The sequence below is a fragment of the Trachypithecus francoisi genome, unplaced genomic scaffold (genome assembly GCF_009764315.1).
Source record: "Trachypithecus francoisi isolate TF-2019V2 unplaced genomic scaffold, Tfra_2.0 Contig00215, whole genome shotgun sequence".
Taxonomy (NCBI): Eukaryota; Metazoa; Chordata; class Mammalia; order Primates; family Cercopithecidae; genus Trachypithecus; species Trachypithecus francoisi.
Window position 1 is genome coordinate 111400 of NW_022680509.1, and position 26698 is coordinate 138097.

At 44.5% G+C, this 26698-nt stretch overlaps 1 protein-coding gene across 1 annotated transcript in view; it reads left to right on the plus strand.

Moving 5' to 3' along the window:
- The window catches only part of LOC117078550 (supervillin), a 101109-nt gene that overhangs the window by 45024 nt on the left and 29387 nt on the right, over positions 1-26698 (plus strand). Inside the window, exons 13-21 of the mRNA XM_033202140.1 lie at positions 10-136; positions 4436-4483; positions 13810-13957; positions 18429-18518; positions 18605-18691; positions 20293-20470; positions 22687-22859; positions 24911-25066; positions 26363-26499. Coding sequence (XP_033058031.1) covers positions 10-136; positions 4436-4483; positions 13810-13957; positions 18429-18518; positions 18605-18691; positions 20293-20470; positions 22687-22859; positions 24911-25066; positions 26363-26499 — 1144 coding nt within the window. The remainder of the gene's footprint in view (positions 1-9; positions 137-4435; positions 4484-13809; positions 13958-18428; positions 18519-18604; positions 18692-20292; positions 20471-22686; positions 22860-24910; positions 25067-26362; positions 26500-26698) is intronic.

The window sequence follows — 26698 nt, forward strand, 5'->3', positions numbered from 1 at the left end:
TCCTCCTAGATTGGCACTGTTGAAGAAAAGCGGGGAGGAAGATTGGAGAAACAGACTCAGCAGGAGGCAGGAGGGCGGCAAGGCTCCGGCCAGCAGCCTGCACACCCGGGAAGCAGGGCGGTCCCTGATCAAGAAGGTAACGTTCCTCGTGTTAGGAAAAGCCTTCGGACTAACACCACTCTTGGAAGCGCATCAGAGAGACAAGCATGTGCCACCTAATTCCTTCTCTGTGAAGCATTTGTGCATTTTTGCTCTTAGGGTACACACTGAAAGCCTGTCACAGAGCAGCTAAAATGGGGTGGAAGGCTGTGCCTGGAGATGTTTTAGAACTGGGATCAGCAACACACACACACACACACTGTGTCAGCAAGCAAGTGCCTGAATTTTAAAGTGTGTACTTTTTCTTCAGTTTAAAAACATTCTTTTTTTTTTTTTTTTTTTTTTTTTTGAGACGGAGTCTCGCTCTGTTGCCCAGGCTGGAGTGCGGTGGCCGAATCTCAGCTCACTGCAAGCTCCGCCTCCCGGGTTCACGCCATTCTCCTGCCTCAGCCTCCCGAGGAGCTGGGACTACAGGCGCCCGCCACCTCACCCGGCTAGTTTTTTGTATTTTTTAGTAGAGACGGGGTTTCACCGTGTTAGCCAGGATGGTCTCGATCTCCTGACCTCGTGATCCGCCCGTCTCGGCCTCCCAAAGTGCTGGGATTACAGGCTTGAGCCACCGCGCCCGGCCTAAAAACCTGAAGTCTGGCTTTAGAGTGTTATTAAAGCCTTTATAATGAAAAAAATTGAACATCTTTAAGTTGCATATAAAATATGGACTTGCGTTTCCTATGCAGAGATTTTAAACCTAAGTATAAAAAATAAGGACATAATTGTGGTTCATGAGTCTTGAGTTCATCATTTAAGCATGTTTCATGAGTGACTGTGCCTTTTATTGAGAATGTACAGTAATGTATAAGTTGAAACAAAATTAGGTAATGCATGGTGATCAATACTTTCATATGTGAAAGTATTGATGAATTATTAAATTACAGATGTGATGATGACCAACTTTTGACCAGATAGTGCACACTTTCAAAACTGATGGTGACTGACTTGCTGGTTGGCCCTACAATTGCAAATGCACCTTCTGGCTGGAGGCGAAATGATGCACCGGTGACGCACTCCCTCCTCACTTTCTAGGATCAGAAGTCTTCAAGTAGAAAAGAAAAAGAATGCTTTTAACCAGATGATCCCCAGGCCCCTTCTAGCTCTAAAATGAGTTAAGCATCTGTGGAAGGGAGAGATGATGAATGTGACTTTCATGCATTAAGAAACTTACATAAAAATGAAATGTGCCCATAGAAGTGTGAGTCAGGAGTTCTGACACTATCTCATCCGATACTTCTGTGTCTTCTTAGGTTACATTGTAATGGCAATTTGAATTCTCTTCTTTGAGACATACATGGTGTTAAAGATAATATAGCTAAAGGCATTTAACCCTCAGCCATTTGTAAAGTTCTCAAATATAACTAGATGTTTAGAAAGTATACACATGCACATATTTTTCACACACCATGTCAAATTCAGGTTTCAAAAATGAGATCCTGAAGTGAAAGAAAATCCATCTGTCAAATAATGTATCCCCACTACCCACAAGCTTTATTTAAAAGAATCTTGAAATCATTGCTTCAAAAACAATTTTAGCACATTCCTCATTAGCAAACCTGCCAACTACTATGTCCTGGCACCAAGCAGCGCCTGGCCCCTTGTCCATCATTTTGGAAGGTGCAGAGACTCCCCAGCCCATCAGGAACTGGGAGTCCCAGAGAGCCGGTGGAAATTTAAATGAAGCCAAAAAGCACAAAGCAGGAGAGGTTCCCAGTGAATAGTGAAATAGGTGCGTTACCCCCTTAGAAGAACGGAGGATCACCTTAGGTGTGGAAGCCAGAAGGCTTTGAGTGGAGGATGAGATCCGAACTGCCCGAAGGCTGGCTAAGGTTTTTAGAAGGCAAGAGAGGCCAGTTGACTGCAGTTGCCCTTGGGGTAGAAAACCCAGTGACCTGAAGCCCCGGGGCTTCCAAGCAGGATGGGGCTGGAATGGGAAGTGCCGCCTCTGGGCGCGTGGAGGCTGCTGTTCCTGCAGCGAGGGTGAACTCTCCCACTCTTCCTCAGTGGTCTGCTTCCCTTTGGCTGGAGACAGTAAGCTCTTTGAAGTTAAAATAAACCGATCTGTCTTAGGCCCTTGTAGCCCACATTGGGCAATCTCAGGTTCTGTTGAGGTCAGGTGTTTCTCAGATGGCCTCTGACAACTCCTCGGTTCATTCCTTCCCGAGGGCTGGCACTGTTTTCAGTCACCCCCTGGCTGTGCTCAAATGTGGTGGGTGAGGCACCTTAAACCTGGTCTGTGTTGAGGGAGTCCCCCAATAGCTGAGGAGGCTTGACATGCCAACTGTTTGTGGGGTGTCTGAATGCTGCCCTGGAGAAGGACAGACAGTCATGACACGTGGGGCCTGAACAGGGGCGCTTGCTGCACGGAGTAGCTCTAGCCTTGCTGATGGAGCGGTACCCAGGAGAGCAGGTACCGGAACCTTCCATCTTTAGCACCAAGGGCAGAAAGGAGCTGGTGTTACGGTCAGCTCATCATGGCCTTCACAGTTCCTGTGTTCCTTTTGAGTGTGCAGTCTGTGGAAATGTAGAAGAGGCAGGAAACAGAGGGAACTCTAGAAGTTCCTTCCATTGTTCCTATGAAAATACATGCAGCATGGAAGTCAGCACCATCCAATAAAAATAGAATGTGTGCCACATAGGTCATTTTGAAATTTTCTTGGAGTCACGTTAAAAAATACATTAAAGGATGTCTTGTAAAGTCTATAACTGTTTTGTTTCTGTCAATGGATTGGTCTCAAAAGAAAACATCTTTGAGGTGCCCCAGCCAGCATCTCATTTTGGGTCTTTTGTTATGTTAAGATTTACTTTGGGGCCAAGCGCAATGGCCATGCCTGTAATCCCAACACTGGGAGGCCAAGGCAAGAGGATCACTTGAGCCCAGGAGTTTGAGACCAGCCTGGGCAATGTGGTAAAACCCCATATTTACAAAAATTAACTGAGTGTGGTAGTACGCACCTGTGGTCCCAGCTACTTGGGAGGCTGATGCAGGAGGATCGCTTGAGCCCAGGAAGTTGAGGCTGCAATGAGCAGTATTTGTGCCACTGCACTCCAGCCCAGGTGACAAAGCAAGACCCTGTCTCAAACAAAAACAAAAAAAATTTTTTGGACCCATGAATAGATACTAAGCTGGAGTTTTCATTTCTATACTAAAAGATCAGGCACATCTCAGGGAATGGAAAACTTACCGGCAGTTCCTTCTTTTCTTTCCCCATTTTACCCCCCACCCCCCAAAATGAGGATTGATGATCTAGAGCTTAAGAACATTAGTTGTTCACCTAGCCAGCTCTGTCATTTCCTGTGCAAAACTGTTTAGGTATTCTCTCTCTCTCTCTCTCTCTCTCTCTCTCTCTCTCTCTCTCTCCCCCCACCCCCTCCCCCCAGCTTTCTCTTTCTTTCTCTTCCTTGCGACCCTTCTTATCTTTCTCCTGTTCTTGGTTTAGTCTAGGCCAGGCTAACCTGACTTAAACATGTGTGAGTCTCGTAACATATGTACTTGATCTAAAGATGGTAAAGCTGTCTGTTTTGTGGATTTGGTCTGGTCTGCACGCTGTGGTTTATGTGCACTTGAGCATGACTTGTGTATACTTTCCTCCAGAGTAACTCATTCCACCAGAGAGAGAGAAATCAAATGAAGCAAAGTCTCTCAGAAGTGGTTTGGCAGGAGTCTCTGTTACAACTAGCTTTCAGTTATGTATTTATTTTCACCAAATAGTTATTTTCAATTCCAACCCTATTTTGGTTTATTCGACGTTAAGGTACACACGGTGGCTCCCACGTCTTTTGTGAAGATAGTCATCCAGCGAATCAGACCTTTTCCAAGAAGTGAAAACCATTTATAGACTTGGCCATTAAAACCCTGTGTCTATTTCTGAGTTCCAGATGGGAACTGGATATCCTACTGTGCTTCAGTAGCTTTGAGGTCAGTGCACCCAGCTCAGATCTATGACAGTCCCTGAAATTTCAAGAAAGGTGAATCTGGCACATTTATATTCTCCGTGTCTGCTGCCGTTGAAATTCCAGATCACAATTCAGGAGAATTTAAAAGTCACTTTAAAGTGCGAGGATGACAGGGAGAGAAAGGCTGGTGGAACGCCCTCTAAACTCCAGATGCTCATTCTGCGGTCAGGGAATGAGTTGGCCTGAGGTTCACATCACTGCATTGTGTGAGCACGTGCATGCTGCTGTTTGAACCCAGGCACGAAATACTTGAAGGTGATTGCGACGCTCTGGCGAGGCTCTTCTCTTCCAATACTCTGCAATGTTCCCTGTTTGTTTTAACCTGTAGGAAGAAGGAGGAGTTGCGGATGATATTGCCATTTCTAATCTGCTTTGGGTAAGCCTGACTCTAACACAGGTGTCCTCTAGATGGTGGCCAGAATTACACTTTGCGTGGGTAATTCTGATCCTGGGTGGTTCCTTCGTGTGCCCTCTCTGGTGCTTTTTTATCTCCAGACCAGACACAGCCTTTGTCCAGAGTGGAGAGCTGAGCCTGTGCCCTTCAATTATTTTTTAAATCATGTAATGAAAATACTTTTAAGAAGATAATATTTTCTGTTAAATGTTAAAATTGTCGGTGAAATTAATGGTTTCCCTCTCTGTAACTGACAATCTTCTATAAATTAACTCATTTAATTACTGCACAAAGCTGACTCAGGTATATTTACCGTGCTTGTGTGGATTTATTTTAGCATTAGCATTCAAGGGAGGACTCTCTTGAAAAGAGAACTGAAGTTGCAATGAGTAAATTAACATTCTGTTAGAAAAAAAATCATTGTTTTGTCTCTCCCTCCCCCATGTCCCTGCCCGCCCTGCTCTGATAAATCTCTTTTCACCTTAAATCCTCTTGCTTTGCTCTGTAGGAACCTGTATATGCTTCTACTTATTCTCCTGCTATTCCTGCTGCCCATAAATACCTGTCTTTTGTGTTGATTAATCAGGTGAGGAAAAGCCACTCATGTTAAGCCTCACTGCAAGTTCTAAGCAATAGGAAAAGAACTTCTGTTTTAATTTTGGAAAATAACTTATTTGCTGCATTTCACTATGAAAGAGAGGGGTGTGTGTGTGTGTGTGTATGTCGCAGTACAATTGTGTGTGTGTCCACGAGAGTGTGTGTGTATCTATGAATATGTGTGCTGAGTGTGTATCTGTGAGAGTGTGTGTATGAGTGAGTGTGTATCTATGAGAGTGTGTGTGTCTGTGTCTGTAAATGTGTGCACTTGTGTGTGTTTAATTGGTTCTTCATGTATTTAGGGTCACTCACACACACACACTGATCCTTGGCTCAGATTTTCAGGTGGACTTGATGGCATTAATTCCCCTCATAGTCATGAAACTGGTTTAAGGGGAGAGTAGCCCCTTTCAGCCTCCAAGCTTGGATCCTGAGTCAGGAGCCCAGGAGAGGTGGCCGTGTTCTTCGCTCCGGCTCAGTGAGGATGTTGTCCTGCTCAGTTCCTAGAGGAGGAGGATATGGTGGAGGTGGTTTGGAGTGTGGAGGGACAGGGAGGAAGACTCAGCGAGGGGAGGCCCCTCCAGTGACCCTATTAAAGAACCAGGAGGAGCTGGTTCCAATGGCCCTATTAAAGCAAGAGACCATGGACCCCCTGCCCCTTCCCTCCATCCTCGCTGTAGCCCCTCTGAACCCCACCCCAGAGAACAGACCTGGCCTGGGCTGAGCCACTCTGTGGGTGAATAACATGAAAAACAGGAATGGCTGTTTTTTTTAATTCCCCGTGGAATGTCCTTGGTGTCAAAACAGCTCTGCAAAGTGGCAACATCCACTTTTCCATGAATGCCAGGCTCCCGACTCCTCCCTGCCGGGCTTTGCCCCGTCACTTCCCTCCTGGGGCCTCTGTCCCCTCCCTCTAGGCCCTCTGTCCTCTCCCTCATAGGGTCTCTGTCCCCTTCCTCATAGACCCTCTGTCCCCTTCCTCATAGACCCTCTGTCCCCTTCCTCATAGACCCTCTGTCCCCTTCCTCGTAGACCCTCTGTCCCCTTCCTTGTAGGCCCTCTGTCCCCTCCCTCTAGGGCCTCGTCTCCCCAGCAGGACTGGGACTTTCTTAGCTCTCAGGTGGCCTCTGACAGTGCCGTGATGGGCCTGCTCTGGCAGCACCAGCAGTTGCTGAATGAGCGGCTCAGGGTTTCACGTGCGAAGCTGACAGAGAAGGTGTCTGGGGTCCTCCCGTCGTCATCTTGCCTCTTCACAAATGGAAGCTCCCCACTTCTTCTCCCTGGGGCGGCCTTTCCCTCACTCTGCTGGTTCCTTTCCCTGAAGCTGGAAATGCTGGTTGTAAGAGCCCAGGTCCCACATACCCAGCCAGTGTCTACCCCAAGAAAGAGGCTGAAATCTGGAGCAAACTTCCTATCCCATCACGAACGGGGGGAAATGAGCTTGTGTTTCTTTGAAATAAGCCAATATTAAACTTTAAAGGAAAAGATATATTATTGAAGTCTTTAAGTGTTTACCGTCAGCCCTTCATCTCTTCCGGTTCCGCATCCAAGGATTCAATCAACTAGGGATACTTGGGAATAAAGTCAATACAAAGAACAATACAACAATTAAAAAATTAAAAACCAATATAGCAGAACAACTATTTACATAGCATTACCTTATATTAGGTATTACAAGTAATCACGAAACGATTTAAAGTACACGGGGAGGATGTGCACAGGCTGTGTGCAAATCCTACACCTTTTTATATCAGGGACTTGAGCATCTGTGGATTTTGGTATCTGTGGGAGGTCCTTGAACCAGTCCCCCATAGGCACTGAGGGACAACTAGATATATTTTTTAGTAGAATTTCTTTTTTTGGAGCAGTTGTAGGTTCACAGCAGAAAGTACAAAGAGTTCCTACATCATCCCTGCCCTCCCACACACAGCCTCCCCAATTACCAGCATCCCCTCCAGAGTGGCACATTTGCTACCATTGACGAACCTACGTTGACACATCATTATCCCCAAAGTTCATAGATGACGTTAAAATTTACTCTTGGTGTGGTCCATTCTCTCAGTTTTGACAAATACATAATGACATATGTCCACCATTACACTATCATACGGAATCGTTTCCCTGCCCTGAAGATCCTCTGTGCTCCGCCTGTTCAACACTCTCACTTCCCAGTCCTTGGCAACCTGTAATTTTTTACTGTCTCATAGTTTTGCCTTTTCCAGAATGTCATTGAATTGGAATCACACAGTATGTAGCCTTTTCAGATTGGCTTCTTCCATTTAGTAATATGCATTTAAGATTCCTCTGTGTCTTTTTAAATTTTTATTTATTTTTCAATTATTATTATTATTATTATTATTGTTATTGAGACAGAGCTTCACTCTGTCACCGAGGCTGAAGTGCAGTGGTGCAATCTTGGCTCACTGCAACCTCCACCTCCCGGGTTCAAGCAATTCTCCTGCCTCAGCCTCCTGAGTACTTGGGATTACAGGCGCCCACCACCACACCCAGGTAATTTTTTTGTGTTTTTAGTAGAGATGGGGTTTCGCCATGTTGGCCAGGCTGGTCTCAAACTCCTAACCTCAGGTGACTCACCCACCTCGGCCTCTCAGAGTGTTGTGATTACAGGCGTGAGCCTCCACTGTGTCTTTTTATGGCTTTAAAGCTTTTTTCTTTGTATTGCCGAATAATATATCATTATCTGGACATGCCACAGTTTATCTATTCATCTACTGGAGGACAACTTGGTTGCTTCCAAGTCTTGACAATTATGAATAAAGTGCTAGAAGCATCCATGTGCAGGCTTCTATTTGGATGTAAGTTTTCAAGTCATTTGAGTATCAAGGAGCATGATTGCTGTATCACACGGTAAGAGTATGTTGAGTTCTGTGAGAAACCTCCAAACTGTCTTCCAAAGTGGCTGCACCATTTTGCATTTCCACCAGCAATGAATAAGAGTTCCTGTTGCTCCATGTCCTTGCCAGCATTTGGTAGTGTCAGTGCTTGGGTTTTTGCCATCCTAATTGATGTGTAACAGTGTCATGTTGTTTTAATTTGCAAATCCCATTATTAGGGATTTGCAAATGAGATATTCAGCATATTTCTATATGCTTATTTTCTATCTGTATATCTTCTTTGGTGAGGTATCTATTTAGATGTTTTTCCTATTTGTTAATCTGGTTGTTTTCCCATGGTTGAGTTTTAAGAGTTACTTGCATATTTTGGTTAACAGTCCTTTATCAGATATGTCTTTTGCAAATATTTTCTCCCATTCATAGTTTGTCTTCTCATTCTTTTAACAGTGTCTTTTACAGAAGTTTTTAATTTCAGTGAAGTTCAGCTTGTTAGTTATTTTTTTCTAAGATATTGCCTTTGGTGTCACATCTAAAAACTAATCATCAAACCCAAAATAATATAAATATTCTCCTATGTTATCTTCTAGAAGTGTTACAGTTTTGAATTTTACAGTTAGGTCTTTGTGATCCATTTTGAGTTAATTTTTGTCAATGGTGGAAGATTTGTATCTAGATTTTTTTTTCACATGTGGGTGTCTAGTTATTCCAACACTCATTTGTTGAAAATAATATCTTTTCTTCATTCTATTGCTTTTGCTCCTTGTCAAAGATCAGTTGACTATATTACATGAATCGATTATTGAGAACTCTATTTCATTGATCTATTTGTGTATCCTTTTACTAGTACCACACAGTCTTGATTACTGAGGCTTTATAGTAAGTCTTGAAGTTGACTGGTGTTGGTCCTCCAACTGTTTTTTTTTTTTTTTGACATGGAGTCTCTCGCACTGTCTCCCAGGCTGGAGTACAGTGGCATGATCTCGGCTCACCTCAAGCTCCACCTCCCGGGTTCACACCATTCTCCTGCCTCAGCCTCACGAGTAGCTGGGATTACAGGCTCCCGCCACCACGCCTGGCTTATTTTTTGTATTTTTAATAGAGACAGGGTTTCATGATGTTAGCCAGGATAGTCTCGATCTGCCGACCTCATGACCCACCCGCCTCGGCCTCCCAAAGTGCTGGGATTACAGGCATGAGTCACCGCACCCGGCCCCTCCAACTTTTTTCTTCCCCTTCAGTATTGTGTTGGCTTTTCTGGCTCTTTTGACTCTCCATGTAAACTTTATGATCAGTTTGTCGATATGTTCAAAATACTTTGCAGGGACTTTGGAATTGCATTGAATTTATAGATCGAGTTGGGAAAAACTGACATCTTGACAAAATTGAGTCTTCTTATCCACGAACATGGAATGTATCTCCATATATTGTTAAGTTTAAGGGAAAATAACATTTGCCAAAGACATTTATGTTTCATCACTTCAAAATTAAAATTTCAAAAAATTCTATATTTTTACTTCTGACCAGTTTTTCCCAGCCGAATGTGAATATTTTATATACCAAGTATGTAGCACTAGCTCATCTGTGTTCTCAGAGGTCAAGTCGCTCCTTTTCTTTCCTCCAGCAGTACTGGTGTCTTAATATTTAATAATACAAAGGTTCAGAGAAGAAAACAGAGCATTTACACAGCACACAGGCTCTGTCTAAATGGACTGTTTGTCTCTGGGTGAGGCTTCAGCCTGAATTCTCTTCTTTCTCACATGCCTCAGGACTGTACCAGAATAAGATTTCACTTTATTCCCTTCTTTTCATCTTAGGAGCTGGTAGATGGTGACAGGACTGGAAAACAGTTACTTCGAGATCTGAGCCTAGACCCGTGATCTTCATCTTTTGTTCAGGCTACTTGAGGCTGTATGCAGTGATGAGGGACTGAAATTTCTCTTAAGGAAGGTGCAAAGCTAAATTTCTTTCACAGTGTGTAGAAATTGAAATGATGCTAGCGTTTTTGAAAACTGAAAAGTACAACTTTATTACATTGACCATTTTTCTATTGCTTAATAAGTGCCTTATAATTTCTTCCTTTACAGTTTAGTTTAACTAGATGTGAATAAGATAAAAATTTAAAAACCAGATCACAGTCTTTTCTTCCCATGAAGCTCTCCGGTTGTGGAGTTTTACCCTGAAATCTATCCTAATCCTTATAATACGCCTTAGTTCTACTCTCTCTTGTTGGATCACATCCCTGTGTGAGAAACATTAAGGGAGATTTGCTATGATTTCTCAGTCGGTGTATAAAGAGAGAAGCAAACCCATCAGCAACATCACACAACCTAAAAGCATTCATGTTAATTCAGTCTTTGCATAGTTTCCGGCTGTGACCTACCAAGTCTCTGACCATCTTTGAAAGAAGACGGCCCTTTCTACCTGTTTCACTACCTTCTACACACACACACACGTGCATACACATACACAAATACTCATTTTCTCCTCCACCCTCTCTCTCTGCCTCTCCCTACCACATTCATGGGATCTATCTTTGAAAGGATAAAGGACAGATGGGGTAGAGATTTCTGTTCAGATTCTTCGCCAATTCTCTTACTATTCCAGTCAGCACTCAATGTGTATCGGCTAAACCTGGGAAATGATACAGTACTTATTACCGTATATATGTCCTTCTCTAAGGACATATTTCTTTCCTTGTTTAAGGAAAGAAAAAATTAGAAGGAAAAAAACAAGACAATAATGAAGAAGCTGAAAAAAAGCAAATGGACAAAGATATTCATCTTCTTTGTTTTCACATTTTGAGTTCTAAAATAGAAGAGCAACTTGTGATACATTTTTATTAAATTCTTTGGAGTATAAACAACCTATATTATTTACCTCTTTATAGAGCCATGTAAAGTCAGACAGCAGGAATTGGGGAGCTGTAAGCCAACCCTACTAAGTAGCAATGTCAAGTAGAAATTTTTAGAGAAACAAAAATGTTTATGTTTAATACTATCATTTAGCAGAGAGTGAAAATTATTTCTTCTTGACCTATATCTGGCAAAGAAATTGAAGCTTTCAATTTTAAAATGGTCATATCGGCACAGGGTTCATATCCATCATGTACACGAAGGGCTCTGGGGGAATCCCAGTGCTTTGAAAAACAAAATTGTTGACTCAAGGCTCCCATCTTTCTGAGTCACCATCCACACCCACTACCCCACCCTGGACTGTCGAGATGCCTGAGAGAATTCACCACAGAGTTGACTAAGTGAATAGTGAATCACCATAGTGATGGCTGGACCTTTGGAGATGCCAATTTTCTTGGCACTTGATATGTTTCTTGGAAATATTTGAAGCCAAGTGTCATCTTGGTTTGATTAAAATTCACTCCTGAAACTTCATTTTCAAAGAAAACATATTCTCTTTGTTGAATTTTGATGAGGTCTTTTGGGCAAGTGAACCTCATCCTTTATTTAAAAAGGATACATGATTCAGAGAGTTGCTTGGAATTAGGGGTTTCTCGCCAATCATGAGCAGAAAAGTTAGGGTTTTTTCAAAAAAATTAGTAAATCTTAATTGTGATAAAATGTTAAACTTATAGAAACATTTCCATTCTAGACAGAGCACTTTCATACCCTTCACCAGAACCACTCATCATTGACATTGGCCCCTTCCTTCACTCTCCCTCCCTTCCCCCCTCCACCCCTCACCCCACTTTCTTGCCTTCTCTTCCCCTATCTCGTTTTTCCCACCCCAACTATATGCCAGTAGTTTGGAAACATTGTGCTCCTCTACCTTTCAAGATTTGAGTGTGTATTTCCTGAAGTCAAAGATATTTTCTACCATAACTACAATATGGTGATCAACATGAAGAAGTTAATGTTGATACAATATTTATCTGATCCACATTCCATCTTAAATTGTGTCAATTTCCTCCAATAATGCCCTTTGTAGCCACCACCCCATCTAAGATTCAAGCCAGGATCATTGGTTGTCGTATCTCTTTAAGAAAAGGTTTTTAACCCAATTTAAATTGGCAGGGACCTCAAAATCACTTCTGGCTGTGAGGGCCTTATGGAAGAATCCTGTGAAAGAAAGGTTCATCACTTAGATGGTGGAGAAGCCCACATTCATAGCTTAAACCAAATCTTCCCAGTGCAGACCTGGTTTTGTGCTGCTGGAAATGAAGGGAAGGTGCCTTTCCTCTGTCAACCCCCATCATTCCAGGGCGTTAAAAAAATGAACTGTCTCCATCTCCACTCTCTTCCTGTCCCTCCTGAATCAGGAAGTTCTCTCTCTTAAGGGAACTGGTTTGCCATAGTGAGGAGGAAAGGGATTGTGGAAGAGAATCTCCAAGATGGGCTTCACTCGGGGCTCTCCGAGTCCTCCCCTGTGTCAGCGTGAGGCCTTAGGATCACACCGATCCACGGAAAATGCCAAGGAAAATGCCTTAGAAAGGCAGACCAGCTGGGGGACCTGCTAGAAGATGTTGAGTAGTACTCAGAAGCAGTTTGAAAGCAGATGCCCTAGCAGCCATCTGGGGGACCTGCTAGAAGAATGTGTGGAGTGCTCAGATGTAGTTTGACGCTAGTGCAGATGCACTAGCAGCAATGGCCTTCCTCCAGTCCGAAAGACGGGGAAAGTGAGAAGTCAAAGCCAGGAAGCCATCTCCAGCCCCCAGAGCCCCTTCTAGAGGCGACCTGCAGTGACAGCCAGGGACGTGGCTTCTTCTCTAGAGGGGGCACCTTTCCACTCTTCCTTCCTTGGCATTAGCTCCATAGCCCCTGTGCTTCTCCCCTGCTCTCCACTCAGCCCTGTGCCTCACCATAGTCAGGGGACTTGTGGTGCAGGGAGGGTTGGCTTGAAGGCAGAGGGAAAGCAAACTCTGCCGGCCAGCGTTTGAGGACCTCCTGCCCTGATATCGCCGGCGACCGCCACCTACACTCTTCTCCCCAATACACATCACTCAGTGGCATGAGCCCTGTCCTCTGCCTCCATCCCTGCTCCTCTCCCTCCCTCCTCAGCCCCATCTCCCCATCCCAGGCCTGTCCTGAGCCCCTTCTCCTTTCCTGATGCCCTCTGAGTCCCCTGTAGCTTCTTCCCTTTTCCCTCCTGCCACATCGCCAGCCTCAAGCCTAATGAGCGTCACCAATGACTTGGAAATGGAAGAAGCAGATATCTCCAGAGACTTTCCAGTTAGAAACTGCTGAAAGCATTTTCAGTAGAAATGTTATTGTGTGTGTAGGTTACGTCTACAGCATAGTTCATCCTCAGCGTCAGATCTCTCACAGCTTAAAGCCGCTTCCGTGGGCTCTCCTGGTTGCTTACCTGCCCACAGAACATCATGGCTGCAGGAAAAAGCAAGCAGAGTCCCAGCAAACCTTCTCCTGCCCCTTATTCCTAACCAGCCTCCCTCCTTCTAACTGGGCAAGTTCCTTGCGTGCTCACATGGATAAAGTTTTCTAGACCAATCATGTTCTTTGTGAGTATATAGGGATAAAAATCTCCCAGTTAACCGAGTTTAACTAGATGGGTTAAGACAGAGAAACTTTAAAACCAGGGCCCAAAAACAATCTATTTTGAACTGTTTGTGTTTACAAAGGATTGTTTTGGTGCTCCAGTGCCCCAAACGGTAAGTCACAGGACAAAGGTGTTCATCTGAAGTTTCGGTATCACCAGTGGTGATCTCCGACCCAACCTGGATGTAAGGAAGCCGAGCCCATTTCAGATAGAACATTTTTGAACATCTTTGGACAATATGCTTACTCCTCTTTGTCTACCTGCTTTTTTCACTCATGAAATGCTGCAGGCTGAGAGCCACACCGCTGTCATTTCTCTCTCCTGTTTTCTCTTCTGTACATTTATGAACAGCGGGTCACAGAAAGTCAAGAGAGCCAGATGACGATTGAGGAAAGGAAGCAGCTCATCACTGTGAGAGAGGAGGCCTGGAAGACGAGAGGCAGAGGAGCGGCCAATTATTCCACCCAGTTCACTGTGGCTGGCAGGATGCTGAAGAAAGGTCAGCGTGTGTGTGTGTGCCTGTGTATGTGTGTGGTGTGTGCACAATGCACACACATGAGCACACTCACCCATGGAGGGCATGTACGTGATAACTCAATTTAAAAGACAAAACCATGGCCTTTTTAAGTTTTTTCTAAGAGACAGGGTCTTGCTCTTTTGCCTAGGCTGGAGTGCAGTGGCTCAATCATGGCTCACTGCAGCCTCGAACTCATGCGCTGGGGCAATCTTCCCACCACAACCTCTCTAGTAGCTGGGACTATAGGTGTGCAACACTACGCCTGGCTTTTTAAAATTTTTTATGTAGAAATGGGGTGTCACTGTGTTGCCCAGGCTGGTCTCGAGCTCTTGGATTTAAGTGATCCTCCCATCTCAGCCTCCTAAGTAGCTGGGACTACAGACGTGAGACACCATGCCCAGCCTTCTTTTAAATTTTTTTAAACTTGCTAACATTCTATAAATGTTTTTTGTGTAGGTTCTGTGAGATATTCCTACTGAATATCTTTTCTTCATAAATAGCATCTTCTTTAAACTTTATATGATTCTTGGAAATAATTGAAGGTCATAAAACAGTGACACATAATTCATTTTGTCACTGTTTTCAAAACTTACCCATTTGGAATTGAGTGCAAGTGTCGGTTTCAAAAGCAATTCAAATCTGCTAACAAATTTTGGTCCTTTCCCATAATTACATCTATTTATTTATTTAGACGGACTTTCACTCTTGTTGCCCAGGCTGGAGTGCAATGGTGTGATCTCGGCTCACTGCAGCCTCCGCCTCACAGGTTCAAGCAATTCTCCTGCCTCAGCCTCCTAAGTAGCTGGAATTACAGGCAGCCACAACCACACCTAGCTCGTTTTTAATAATTTTAGTAGAGATGGAGTTTCACCATGTGGGCCAGGCTGGTCTCAAACTTCTGACCTCAGGTGATCCACCTGCTTCGACCTTCCAAAGTGCTGGGATTACAGGTGTAAGCCACCGTGCCCAGCCCCCATAATTATTATTATTATTATTATTTTGGTTTGTGGGGGAACAGAGTCTAGCTCTGTCTCCCAGGCTGGAGTGCAGTGGTGTGATCTCAGGTCACTACAAACTCTGCCTCCTGAGTTCAAGTGATTCTCTTGCCTCAGACTCCTGAGTAACTGGGATTACAGGCACGTGCCACCACACCTGGCTAATTTTTGTATTTTTAATGGAGATGGGGTTTCGACATGTTTGTCAGGCTGGTCTCAAACTCCTTACCTCAGGTGATCCACCCGCCTCTGCCTCCCACAGTGCTGGGATTACAGGCATGAGACACCCCACCCGGCCCATAATTACTTTTAAATCGTTTCCATTTCCTTGTGACCCAGCAACTACATACTTACCCTAAGTCAGCCTTTCACAATAAAGAATTTTATCCCCTCTTCCTTTTAGGTTAATTCCTAGGTTCTTCTCCATGAAACCTGATTTCTCTGACCGAGCAAAGCCAATTCCGTATATGCTTTAATGTCTAAAAGGTGTCCTCAGTTCCAAGGCAGTGGGGCGTCCCTGCTGCAGTCCTCTGCTGCTGAGCTCTTGGAACTGATTTGATGCCTGTATTCAAACATGTATGAAACTGACTTACATATCACATGGTTAGTAAAGTTATTGGAGAGATTTGAGGCTTCATAAGAGTGTTTGGGGCTTTATTTCATATCCCGCAGGAAATGATTAAAATTTAGGGTCCCTTTGTCATCTGTATGCACATGCCATCATTTTCTAAGCTCTTATTTCCAAGTAAATTTCCCAACTTGGTGGTATACATTTTCACATTCACTTCATCTTAACATCTTGTCATCAAACTTGTGGGTTTAGCTTTTCTTTTTCTCAGAACCTTCACGGATCCACACTTTTATGACGAGTACCTAACTCATTATAGGTACATAATGAATGTTTGTGGAAGGAAGGGAAGGAGCGAGGCATGGAAATCCCTGAATTGTGATTAACTCAAATCTTAGTGGGGAATCCTTTCTAACAAATCTATTCTTACCTCATCTTGGAATTGTGAAAAGATAAGAGAAGAGAATTTATTCGCACAGAATGAGGTACCATTTGCCAATTTCCTGCGTCAGATCACAGAACTGGATAATCGTGTTTAAACTCCTTTAACGTGAGTCCCAACCCTTCTTTAACAGAAGCACCTCCTTAGGCGCAGACTGGCTAAGTAGAACTGGAGCTGAGAACTTGAACCTGACCTCAGGTTTTCCAACTTCTAGCCCAGACTTTTATCTTGAAGACTTTCTGCTTTGGTTTCTTTTTTCCTCTTCCATCTTAAAAATCCTAATTTATTTGTAAGTGGGTTCTCACTACCAAATGCCACTGCCCTTGTCCACATTGACATAAGAGGATATAGATTTGCTCTTATTCAGGTTTGGAGAAGGAACAGTTCCCATTTCTCGGTGAATGAGTTCACTTTCATATTTTCCTGAATGTATCAGGGATCTTTATTTAACAGGTGCTATATGGCTCACTCAGGAAATTATCTTCTTATACTTTATAATTAATGAAAAAACTGTTTCTTATATTTCTAATATTTGCCATCACCTCCTGGGTTATATGTTTCACTTGAGTCATTAGCTCTTTTTGATTTGTAGTGATAAGGCATCCAATTTACATTCGCTGCAGAATAAAATAACCCCCTACACAACAGCCTGGGTTCCTACCTCCCGGGAACAACAGGCAACCAGGAGTGACCACCTCTCAGTGCCTTGCCAGGAGGCATCCGGGACCTGACCTTCATTCTCTCACCCCAGAAACCTCTCTTCTCCTGCTAGTCTCATTAGGACTTTCTCCCTTTTTTATATTCCTCAATTCTGTGTAACAGTTAGCACTCCACAAGGTTCCTGTGGTATTCTAGATTTTCTCTGGAAGCCAAGTACTCCAACCACACCTGGAGTAAGCGAGATGTGACGATGTTCTAGATTGTTGTACCTAGAATTCATTGAAAAGAGCTATGGGGGATCTTTGTTTTAACATTTTGTAATTTGCATCTCCATGCCCTGAGTCATTCATTGCCTAAGGATCCTTATCGCTAGCTGGGAGAAGAGCTCTTTTGAATAGTGCCACTGCCTGAACCGCCAGCAGGGAGAGCCATGGCAGCGGGGTTTGCCTGGCACCAGCCAGGACAGGGAGGGATTTCTCCGGTTGCTTTGGAAACCAACCTTCAGAGTCAGCCCTGTTTATTAGCTGCGGAGTTAACGGCCTCTGTGCTAATGAACTCCTCTGCTGTCTCTTAAGCATCCTTCTAGTGAGTGATGGTTTCCCTCCCTACCCTGTGATACCAGATTTTATTTATCTTTATTATCTTTCAATAAAGTTTACTTTCTCATGGATATAAACCCTTTGCAGGTCTGGCAATTGAAACAAATTTTAAAACTTTTATTGACATCATCACAAAATGAGAAGTACTTCTAGGATGTTACCTACAACTTGAGTTTTAAACCATTTAATGGTTATTTTTAATTAAATTTTTATGCTGTAATACTTCTCCCTTTCACAGGAGGACAGAGCAGAATCATTCATTTATTTGGTTTTCCTTACAATAGTGATTTGCATATTCTCTGGATGTTGTTCGTCCAGGGATGCATTGTCATCTAAGTGGCAATGTCATCTAAGGATTTCACATTTATTACAAATGAGTACAGAGAACATTCACATCTCATTTTGTTTTTTGTAAATGCACTAGTTTTCTTTCCAATGCCTTCCACTTAGGTTAGGGAAGTGATACTCATCCTTCTCTTTACTAAGTTTTCTTCTTCCAGCTGGATACTTTCTCCATGCTGGAATTCCTCCCTTTCCCTTTCATATGTCTCTTACCATTTGCCCTTTTAAAGATTCCTCACCCTGCTTCTCAGTAAATATAGGAGGAAAAGCATTTCCTGTTTCCGCCCACATGGGAGATGAACAGGACCTTCCAACATGCACAGTCGGTCCAGACCTGCCCTGGTCTGTGGTTTCTTCTGAAAGGTTGGCCCTCCTTGGATTACTGTCTGTGTAATGTCTCCAAGGCCACTGTCCCTCCCTCCCCTCAGCCTGAAGGAGAACTTCAGTGCTGGGGGCCACTGGCTGGCAAGTGTGACACAGCTCATTCTGCAGATGGCACCAGTGCACTGTCAGCTGCCCCTGCCATCCCCAAAGGGCCTCAGAACTCACAGCTGCATTTGCCCAAGTTAACGTGTCATGGACATGTTTTCCCACGTCTTCAGCATTCATTTTGGAATATCAGCTTGTCAGCCACTACAGTCCTTGGAAATAATACAATCCTGTCTACATTTGCAGTTGGTTGTCCCACAGTCGCTGTACCTGTGAAGTGCGCGTGTGTGTGCCTGCCTGTGCGTACATTCTTATAGGTTGTGCCGTCTACCCTGGGACTCCTGGAGATTCATCAGGGTTCCAGAGATTTCCAGAAGTGACTTTGAGATGCTCAGTAGCTCGTCTGTGTGTTCCACAGGTTTGGCGTCACCCACTGCCATAACCCCAGTAGCCTCACCCATTTGCAGTAAAACAAGAGGCACCACACCCGTTTCCAAACCCCTGGAAGGTAAGTCACCAAGGCCGCGGCCACGCCAAGCCTGATCAGAAGAGGCCTTAGTGATGCGGTCTCACTGACAGTTTCTGCTTGCCTAGATATCGAAGCCAGACCAGATATGCAGTTAGAATCGGACCTGAAGTTGGACAGGCTGGAAACCTTTCTGAGAAGGCTGAATAACAAAGGTACCTACTGGAAGCCAGAAGGCTTTGCTCTCAGAATCTCTAAATCCAAATTCTGATTGCTTTTCTTCCTCAGCTAAATTGTTTTCTTTCCATTATGGCTTTACTCATTCATACTGTAATCATTATCTTTGTTGTTATCTTCAAAAAATGAAGTTTTGGTCAAGACTGATTAGATTAACAAGCCCTGATTCACTTGATAACGTACTAAATTGGGGACTTCCAATAATACATTTTTTTCTTGAATCTAAACCCTTGGGGTGTAATCCAATTGGAATTGTGAGTTGAGTGATTTTGATTATAACTCTGAAAGCAGATTATTATATGTCGGCAAAATCAACGTGATCTTGGGCCTGGTGAACTTTAAATTGTATGTTACCAATTTCCAATAAGGTAAAAGCTAATATTATTTCATATAATCACAAATGATTTCAAAAAGAAAATTATGGCAAATGAATATTGAAATAAATGTTTCAATATAAAAGTCAATGAGGTATACAAAATAAAAGAGCAATATGCAAAAACAGCCTTTTATCTCTTGATTAAAATGTCCATTCCTGGAAACTTACCCAATATTAGGCGCTGGGAGTCCCTACTATTGACAGTGACCACTTAAAGATTGAAAATAATACAATCACCACTGAACAGAAGTATAAAAGTGTAATTTAATCACTGATCTGGGTAGGCAAGGAATGCCAATCAGCAAAGCATTTATTACACACATGGAGCAGCGATCTAGCCCGCGGGTCAGCAAGCGATGGCCACTGCCAAATCCAGCTGCCCACCTGCTTTTGTTTTTTCTTGTTTGTTTGTCTTTAAGAGACAGGGTCTTGCTTTGTCACCCAGGCTGGATTGCAGTGGTGCCATCATAGTTCACTGTAGCCTTGAACTCCTGGACTCAAGCAATCCTCCCACCTCAGCTTCCCAATTAGGTGGGGCTATGGGCGTGCACCACCAAGCCTGGATAATTTTTGTTTCTGTTTTTGTAGAGATGGAATCCCACTATGTTGCTCAGGCTGAACTCCTGGGCTCAAACGATCCCCCAGCCTCAGCCTCCCAAAGTGCTGAGATTATAAGCGTAAGCCACCATGCCCAGCCTTGTTTTTGTAAATAAAGTTTTACTGAAACACATCCATGCCCATTCATGAACTATGGTCAGTAGCTTTTGCATTATAACAGCAGAACTGAGTAGTTGCAACATAGGCTCCATATCACCCCTCCCCATGCAAAGCCTAAAATGTTTACTGGCTGGCCCTTTTTGGAAGAAGTTTGCTGACCCTTGACATAGAATGAGGCTGAGGCTGGTTCATCTACCCTCAGCAGAAGCCAGTGCAGGTTCAGAAGCGTTCAGTGGGCTCGTGTGTGCAGTAAGGTCAGCCTCCCTCTCTCCCACCATTTTACTGCAGAAGATTTGTTCAGGTGGGAAGTCCTTATGTCAGAGATTAAGTAAGGGCCTGGGAAGCAACCGCAGGACCTTGTATATCACAACCGTGTTTCTTCCACTCCTGGAACTTAGGAGGAAATAGAATTTTTAAACTATTGTGAAGCATAATTGGAGTCTTGTTTTTATAAAACTCTTATGTCATTTTCTTCTTTGTTGATAGTTGGCGGGATGCACGAAACGGTGCTCACTGTCACCGGCAAATCTGTGAAGGAGGTGATGAAGCCAGATGATGATGAAACTTTTGCCAAATTTTACCGCAGCATGGATTATAATATGCCAAGAAGTCCTGTGGAGCTGGACGAGGACTTCGATGTCATTTTCGATCCTTATGCACCCAAGTGAGTTATTTGGGTCTCTGTCTTTCCTCCACTGAGAAGGGCTTCCTTCACCTACACACAGCATATCCACGAGGCTCTTTCCCCATGTGACCTCCTTCTTCTAACTCCGTCACAGGGGCGTTAGTATTCTAGAGCCAGGGCACGCTGTTGCAGGAGCCAGGGGCAGGGAGCCTCGCAGCAGATAGAACATGCAGACCAGATGTGCAGGCAGGCAGACCGTGTGGGCCACGGTTGCTTGTCCTGTGCCATAAAGAGGGTGTCACTGGATTTTTCACATAATTTGAATATTGTTTTGCAGTTTTTAGGGTTACATCACTTAGCAGAGAGTTCAACGCCTGTCTTTCATTGGCATATTGAATTCTTGCTCATAATGTTGCAAAATATTTGGATGAGATGGGCTCAAATTAGTACAGCTCACTAGAAAATCAGTAAGGCATGTTACTTAGCTTCTAATCATTTACAAAATCAGTAGATCTGGGGGTTTTCTCATTGATGTCTAAGGGTTTCTCTTCCCACGGGAACATGACTAAACCAACTAGGAAAAGTGATTATGGTATTAGGAGTCCGTCAATTTCAAGTGCCAAGAAGAAGATCCCAACTCAAACTGATTTCAGCAAAAAGAAAAGTGCGGAGAAAAAAGTTTACCCGCTCACTGGCTGAACAGTGGGGAGGAGTTGACCGGCCTCACTCGCCGAACAGTGCGGAGGGGTTTACGCTCTCACTCGCTGAACAGTGAGGCAGGGTTGACTGGCTCACTCGCTGAAAAGTGCGGGTGTGTCCTCGGGTTCTAGAGGCTCCTCAGAACACAGTCTGTCTTGGCTTTGGGCTGGCCGCACTCTCTGTCAGGCAGTGGCCAGGCGGCAGATGGACACCCAGCTGTGGAGTCACAAGGCTGCCTCCCTGGCCAGCCCAGCACCGGTAGCTTCTCTTCTCAATAGTCCCAGCAGAAGTTCCAGGTTTGATTTTCTTGGCTTCAACTTGAGTCCCGTGTCCATCCCTAAACCAGTCACTGTGGCCAATGGGATAGAAGATGCCGACTGGCTAAAGGCGGGTCTCTGGGTCTCCTCTAGAGCCACGGTGGGGGCGCAGGGAGGTGGTTTCCCCAAAGGAAAATCCAGATGCTATTACAGAAGCAGAGGAGGACACACTGGACAGGCTCCACCCACGGCAGTCCACCACATCCATCGGGTCTTTCCTGCGAAATTGTCAGAGTGACATATACCATTTTCTACAAGCTGCTCCTGATAAATTCATTGCATATTCCGGTTTGCTCAATTTGTTTCAGTTTGCATGTTTTAATTTCCTACCTTAAAAAATGAGCCCTTTGCTATTTTCTACTTCAAAATAGTATTTTGGGTATTTGCATACACAGCTGTTTAACCATTTCTCAATCTTCCGCCCACCCAATGTCACTGTTTAAATTATTGTATATCATAATGTAAACATATATGTATATTACACACTTGACACCATGGTATGTAAAGAGGCCTTTCGGGCACAGAGGCCCGCGCAGCTGGAGGTGGAGAGTGGCAGCAGGAGCCTGTTGGGAGATAACTTCGCACCGTCTGCTCACCTCCCCGAGTCTAGTTTTCCACCCCAGAGTTGTGAAAATGTGGGGTGGTCACAGATGGTTGTGGGCCTATTTTATTTCAGATATTCTTCCAAAAAGTGGTTATTTTTCAGAGGGGGGCAGTGAGTTGAGTGGAAGCTAGTCATGGAGAGACAGTAAGGGGACCGAAAGCTGTTGCACAGGGAGAAAGTTTAGTCGGAGCGAAGAGGATTACATCAAGGAGCCGTGGTCTGCAAATTCCCTAGGGGCTTGCCTGAGACAGACAAGTAGACATGGGTGTATGATTCCAAAGCGAGAATTAGAATGTGTACATGGGTGCAGTAAGGAGAGGGAAGAGCTTCCTAACCCCCAGAGCTGTCTAGCAGAGCCGTGAGCTGCCCGGAAGTACTCCACACCCTTCCAGGCAGAGACCAAGGGGCATGACTGAATGGGGGCGTCCGGGCGTGGCTGAGATTTGAACTCAGTGGGCTTGCATCCCTCTTCCATCTCCCAGATTCTACAACTCCATATTAGGGGAGTGGCGGTGGGAGGAGGAGTTGCAAGATTTGTAACAAATCAGGAAATACATTGTGGAGTCCAAGACCCACAGGTCATCCAGGTGTGGTGGTGTTGCAGACTGGGACCGCGGCTCTGCTTCCATCCGCAGATTGACGTCTTCCGTGGCCGAGCACAAGCGCGCAGTTAGGCCAAAGCGCCGGGTTCAGGCCTCCAAAAATCCCCTGAAAATGCTGGCGGCAAGAGAAGATCTCCTTCAGGAATACACCGAGCAGAGATTAAACATCGCCTTCATGGAGTCAAAGCGGATGAAAGTAGAAAAGAGTGAGTATTTGAACCCCCACCCTTCTTCTCTTCCTGAGAATGGTTTCTACTGAAGATTTACTCATTGCTTGGTTTTCTGCCTTGTGAAGGCCAATAATGGTGCTCAGAAGACCCTCATGAAGTAAAAAGGAGTAAGTTTGTACGTACATGTGCACGCTTACCTAGGTTTTAAAGATTTTTCATGGAAATTCTCACAGTGTGTATCACCTGTTCAACTGGTTAATTCAGATTATCCTGGGGTTTGGTTTTTTTTCTGTTTTTAAGAGACTGGGGTCTCATCATGTTTCCCAGGCTCATCTCAAACTCGCTGGCCTCAAACAATCCTCCCACCTTGATCTCCCAAAGTGCTGGGATTACAGGCACGAGCCACCGTGCCTGGTTACAAATTATCCTGTTGTGTTGTTTTCTTTCTGGAAGTTAGAAGAGATGGATATTTCTGGGTACGGTAATTCAGCCATTTTCAGCTCTGTAGATCCTGAGCACAACCATTCTTCATTTAATCTTATTCGAGAGCAAGTCATTTGATCTCTTACAGTAAAACACCTCCAATCACTGGGGCTTCTAATCCTAGATTTTTATATTATTAACTAATACATACGCCAGTGCTTTTCAAATTGTTCTTGGTAGGACCCTGAGCTTCTCGGAGTTGGGATGTGGGCTGGAGGGAGCCGGCTGGGGGCAATTAATGCAGGCGAGGAGATGGGCTCCAGGTTCTCACTCCCACTGTAGGCTGAGCCACACTGCTTTCATCTGCCCAATAATGTGGGGTTCCATCATCTGAAACAGTGATTTTCTTGGTTTGAGGTGATAGCACGCATAATCTTGATTTTTGGAATAATCTTGCTATATTTTTCATTTTCCCATAACACTCATAAACCTATTTCCTCATGTTTTTCTTAGAAATATAGTATTTAGATGAAGTGGTTGAGTCTTTTCGTTATAACTGGTTTATTAAGAAAGTATATTCCAGACCACGCATGGTGGCTCATGCCTGTAATCCTAGCACTTCAGGAGGCAGAGGCAGGAGGATCACTTGAGCCCAGGAGTCTGAGAGCAGCCTGAGAAACATAGCAAGACTTCATCTCTACAAAAAATAAAAAAATTAGCTAGGTGTGGTGGCACTCACCTGGGGTCCCAGCTACTCAGGAGGCTGAGGTGGGAGGATCACTTAACCCCAGGAGGTCAAGGCTGCGGTGAGCCATGATTGCACCACTGCACTCCAGGCTGGGTGACAGAGCCACACCCTTTCTCAAAAAAAAAAAGTGTATTTCAAAACCACAACACCATAATGAATTGACAAGTGGTGTTATATGTCTTCAAATCTAATCCCAGTGAAATAAATTTCTGAATTTCTCTCCAGCATATACATTTTTAAAAACAATAAGTTAGAGAAATAAATGTCTGTTGGCACAGATTTTACATGTTTCCTCTGCCTCCACTTTTGGGGGCCCAGGGGTTGGATTAGTGATGACTGAGCGATCTGTAGATGTTTGCTGTTTTGCACTGAAAACCCATCTTATAATTACAGTCTTAACTCTAAGAGCAGAAGAGCTCAAGATACCATCTGGCTGATCACTTTGTCTTCAGATAAAGATTAGAACCGAATCATCCCTTACAGAGTGTCTACTTTTTTCTTTTCTTTACATATAAAGGCTTTTGGTGAAAGCTAATAGTCATCTGGCATCTATACATTTGGGCATCTAAAAGTTGTTAGGATTTGTAACAGCTTTCAGTGGAATTGTAACAAGTGAATCCATCTCCTGGTTTTGTACTAAAGTGGCTGGTCCACATCATCACTCAGTTCTTGTCCCTCTGCACAGCGCGTTGTGACACTTGTCAACAAGCAGTTTATATTTTCAATGCTGTATTTAATTCTTAACAAGGTGGTTAAGCACTGAATTGCACATTTAATCAAACTTGATTACGTTTTCCCTTTCAGGATTAACTTGAAAAGGCAAAGGTGTTGAGTCAGTTGTGAATAATTTCTGACTGTAAATATTGTCACTGTAACTGAACCTCCTGCATTGTCTTTCCTTATTCACCCCGCCCAGTGTCTTCCAACTCCAACTTCTCAGAAGTCACCCTGGCGGGTTTAGCCAGTAAAGAAAACTTCAGCAACGTCAGCCTGCGGAGCGTCAACCTGACAGAACAGAACTCTAACAACAGCGCTGTGCCCTACAAGAGGCTGATGCTGTTGCAGATTAAAGGTATTTCAGAGCAGCCTGGCACGGTGACTCAGGGCCCATGGTTTCTGTCTGGTCACATAAAGATTCCTGACTGTAATTCATTGCCTGTGCCGGGAAGGGAACGCACGCTTTTTGAGAACCTACTGTGTGTTCCTTACTATGCAACCTCCTGTCTCTTAAGCTTCCCCAAATCCCATGACATAGGAAGTATTCTGCCCATCATGGCTTCCAGAGGCAGGAATGTGTCTGGGGTCCCAGTAGCTACTGGGTGGCAGAGCTGGATTCGAACCCAGGTCCCCCCACTCCGGAATCCCAGGTTTTGCTCCTGGTGCCCCGTGCTCCACATGGTGGCCAAACATCCGTGCAGTTACCAGAAGTGCCCTATGTCATCAGAGGGGCTCTCTGCTCCCTGCCCAGTCCTCCCCGAGTCAGTACAGAACCGGGAAGGAAGACACAGCTTGGAGAAGGAATCAAGGGAAGATGGATGCAGATGAAGCCCACCTGCATTCCACTCCAGTGCCCTTTGTGTCCTTAGCGAGGGAGATTCCAAAGACAAACCGGGGGCTCTGGGCCATGAGGAGGGAGACTCAGCTGCCTCCTGGCGGCTACTGTATAGATGAATCCTCAAGATGAGAATGGAGGAAATAGCCTCTCCCTCCAGGAGGGTTTCCCATGTCTTTCTGCATGACCTCTGTCCTATTGTGTGTATTTAAAAAGACCAGTGACAAGCTCAAATAACCGATCTCTGTCCTGAGTCCTGACCCAGAGACTACACAATCACTGTAATTGTGAAAAGCTCAAAATCAACAGATATTTAGGAGAAGGTGTTGAAAGCCACAGAAGGTGGTGGCTCCATCCTTCCTATCAAGAGGCCCCTAGGGTTCATAGTGGAAACTCCCCAGGGGAAGATCTGACCCTTCCTGAAGGCATGGCTTCCCTTGCCTGGGCCACAGATGTAATTGGGTGCAGGAGGTGGCCAGGGGAGAGAAAGGCCCCTGGAGAAGAGTGAAGGAAGGAAGAGGAGCCTGTGCGCTCATCTCCCTGGAAGGGGGAGCCCTCATTAACCCACGCACGTGACACTGATAATGGTCCTGAGAAGCGGTGACATTTGGGAAAGCACGAACCACAGAGGCAGCCGCTAGTGCCATCATGATGCCCTTTCTAATCCCCCTGCTGCCATCCGGGGCCATGGGCACTCTTATTAGCAGACAAGACTCTTTAGAAGTGAAAGTGTCTGCAGCAGAGATGCTTCCAATGTGGGGTGCGTCCTATCCCCGTTCTGTCTGGAAAGATGGTGATTGTCTGCCTTGTGTTCAGGAAGAAGACACGTGCAGACCAGGCTGGTGGAACCTCGAGCTTCGGCACTCAACAGTGGGGACTGCTTCCTCCTGCTCTCTCCCCACTGCTGCTTCCTGTGGGTAGGAGAGTTTGCAAACGTCATAGAAAAGGCAAAGGTTGGTACCTGAAAAATAAAAATGCTTTAGCTAACGTCTCCTTTACACACCGGTGGAGTGTTCTTCCTGGCGTCAGTCACAAAGCTTCTCAAACACCAGGTGTTGCATTCAAATGAGAAGGGATAGGTAGGATTTCTTGTCCTGAATGTCTCTCAAACAAGCCTTCATTACATGTTTAAATGGGATGTTTTAGGACTAT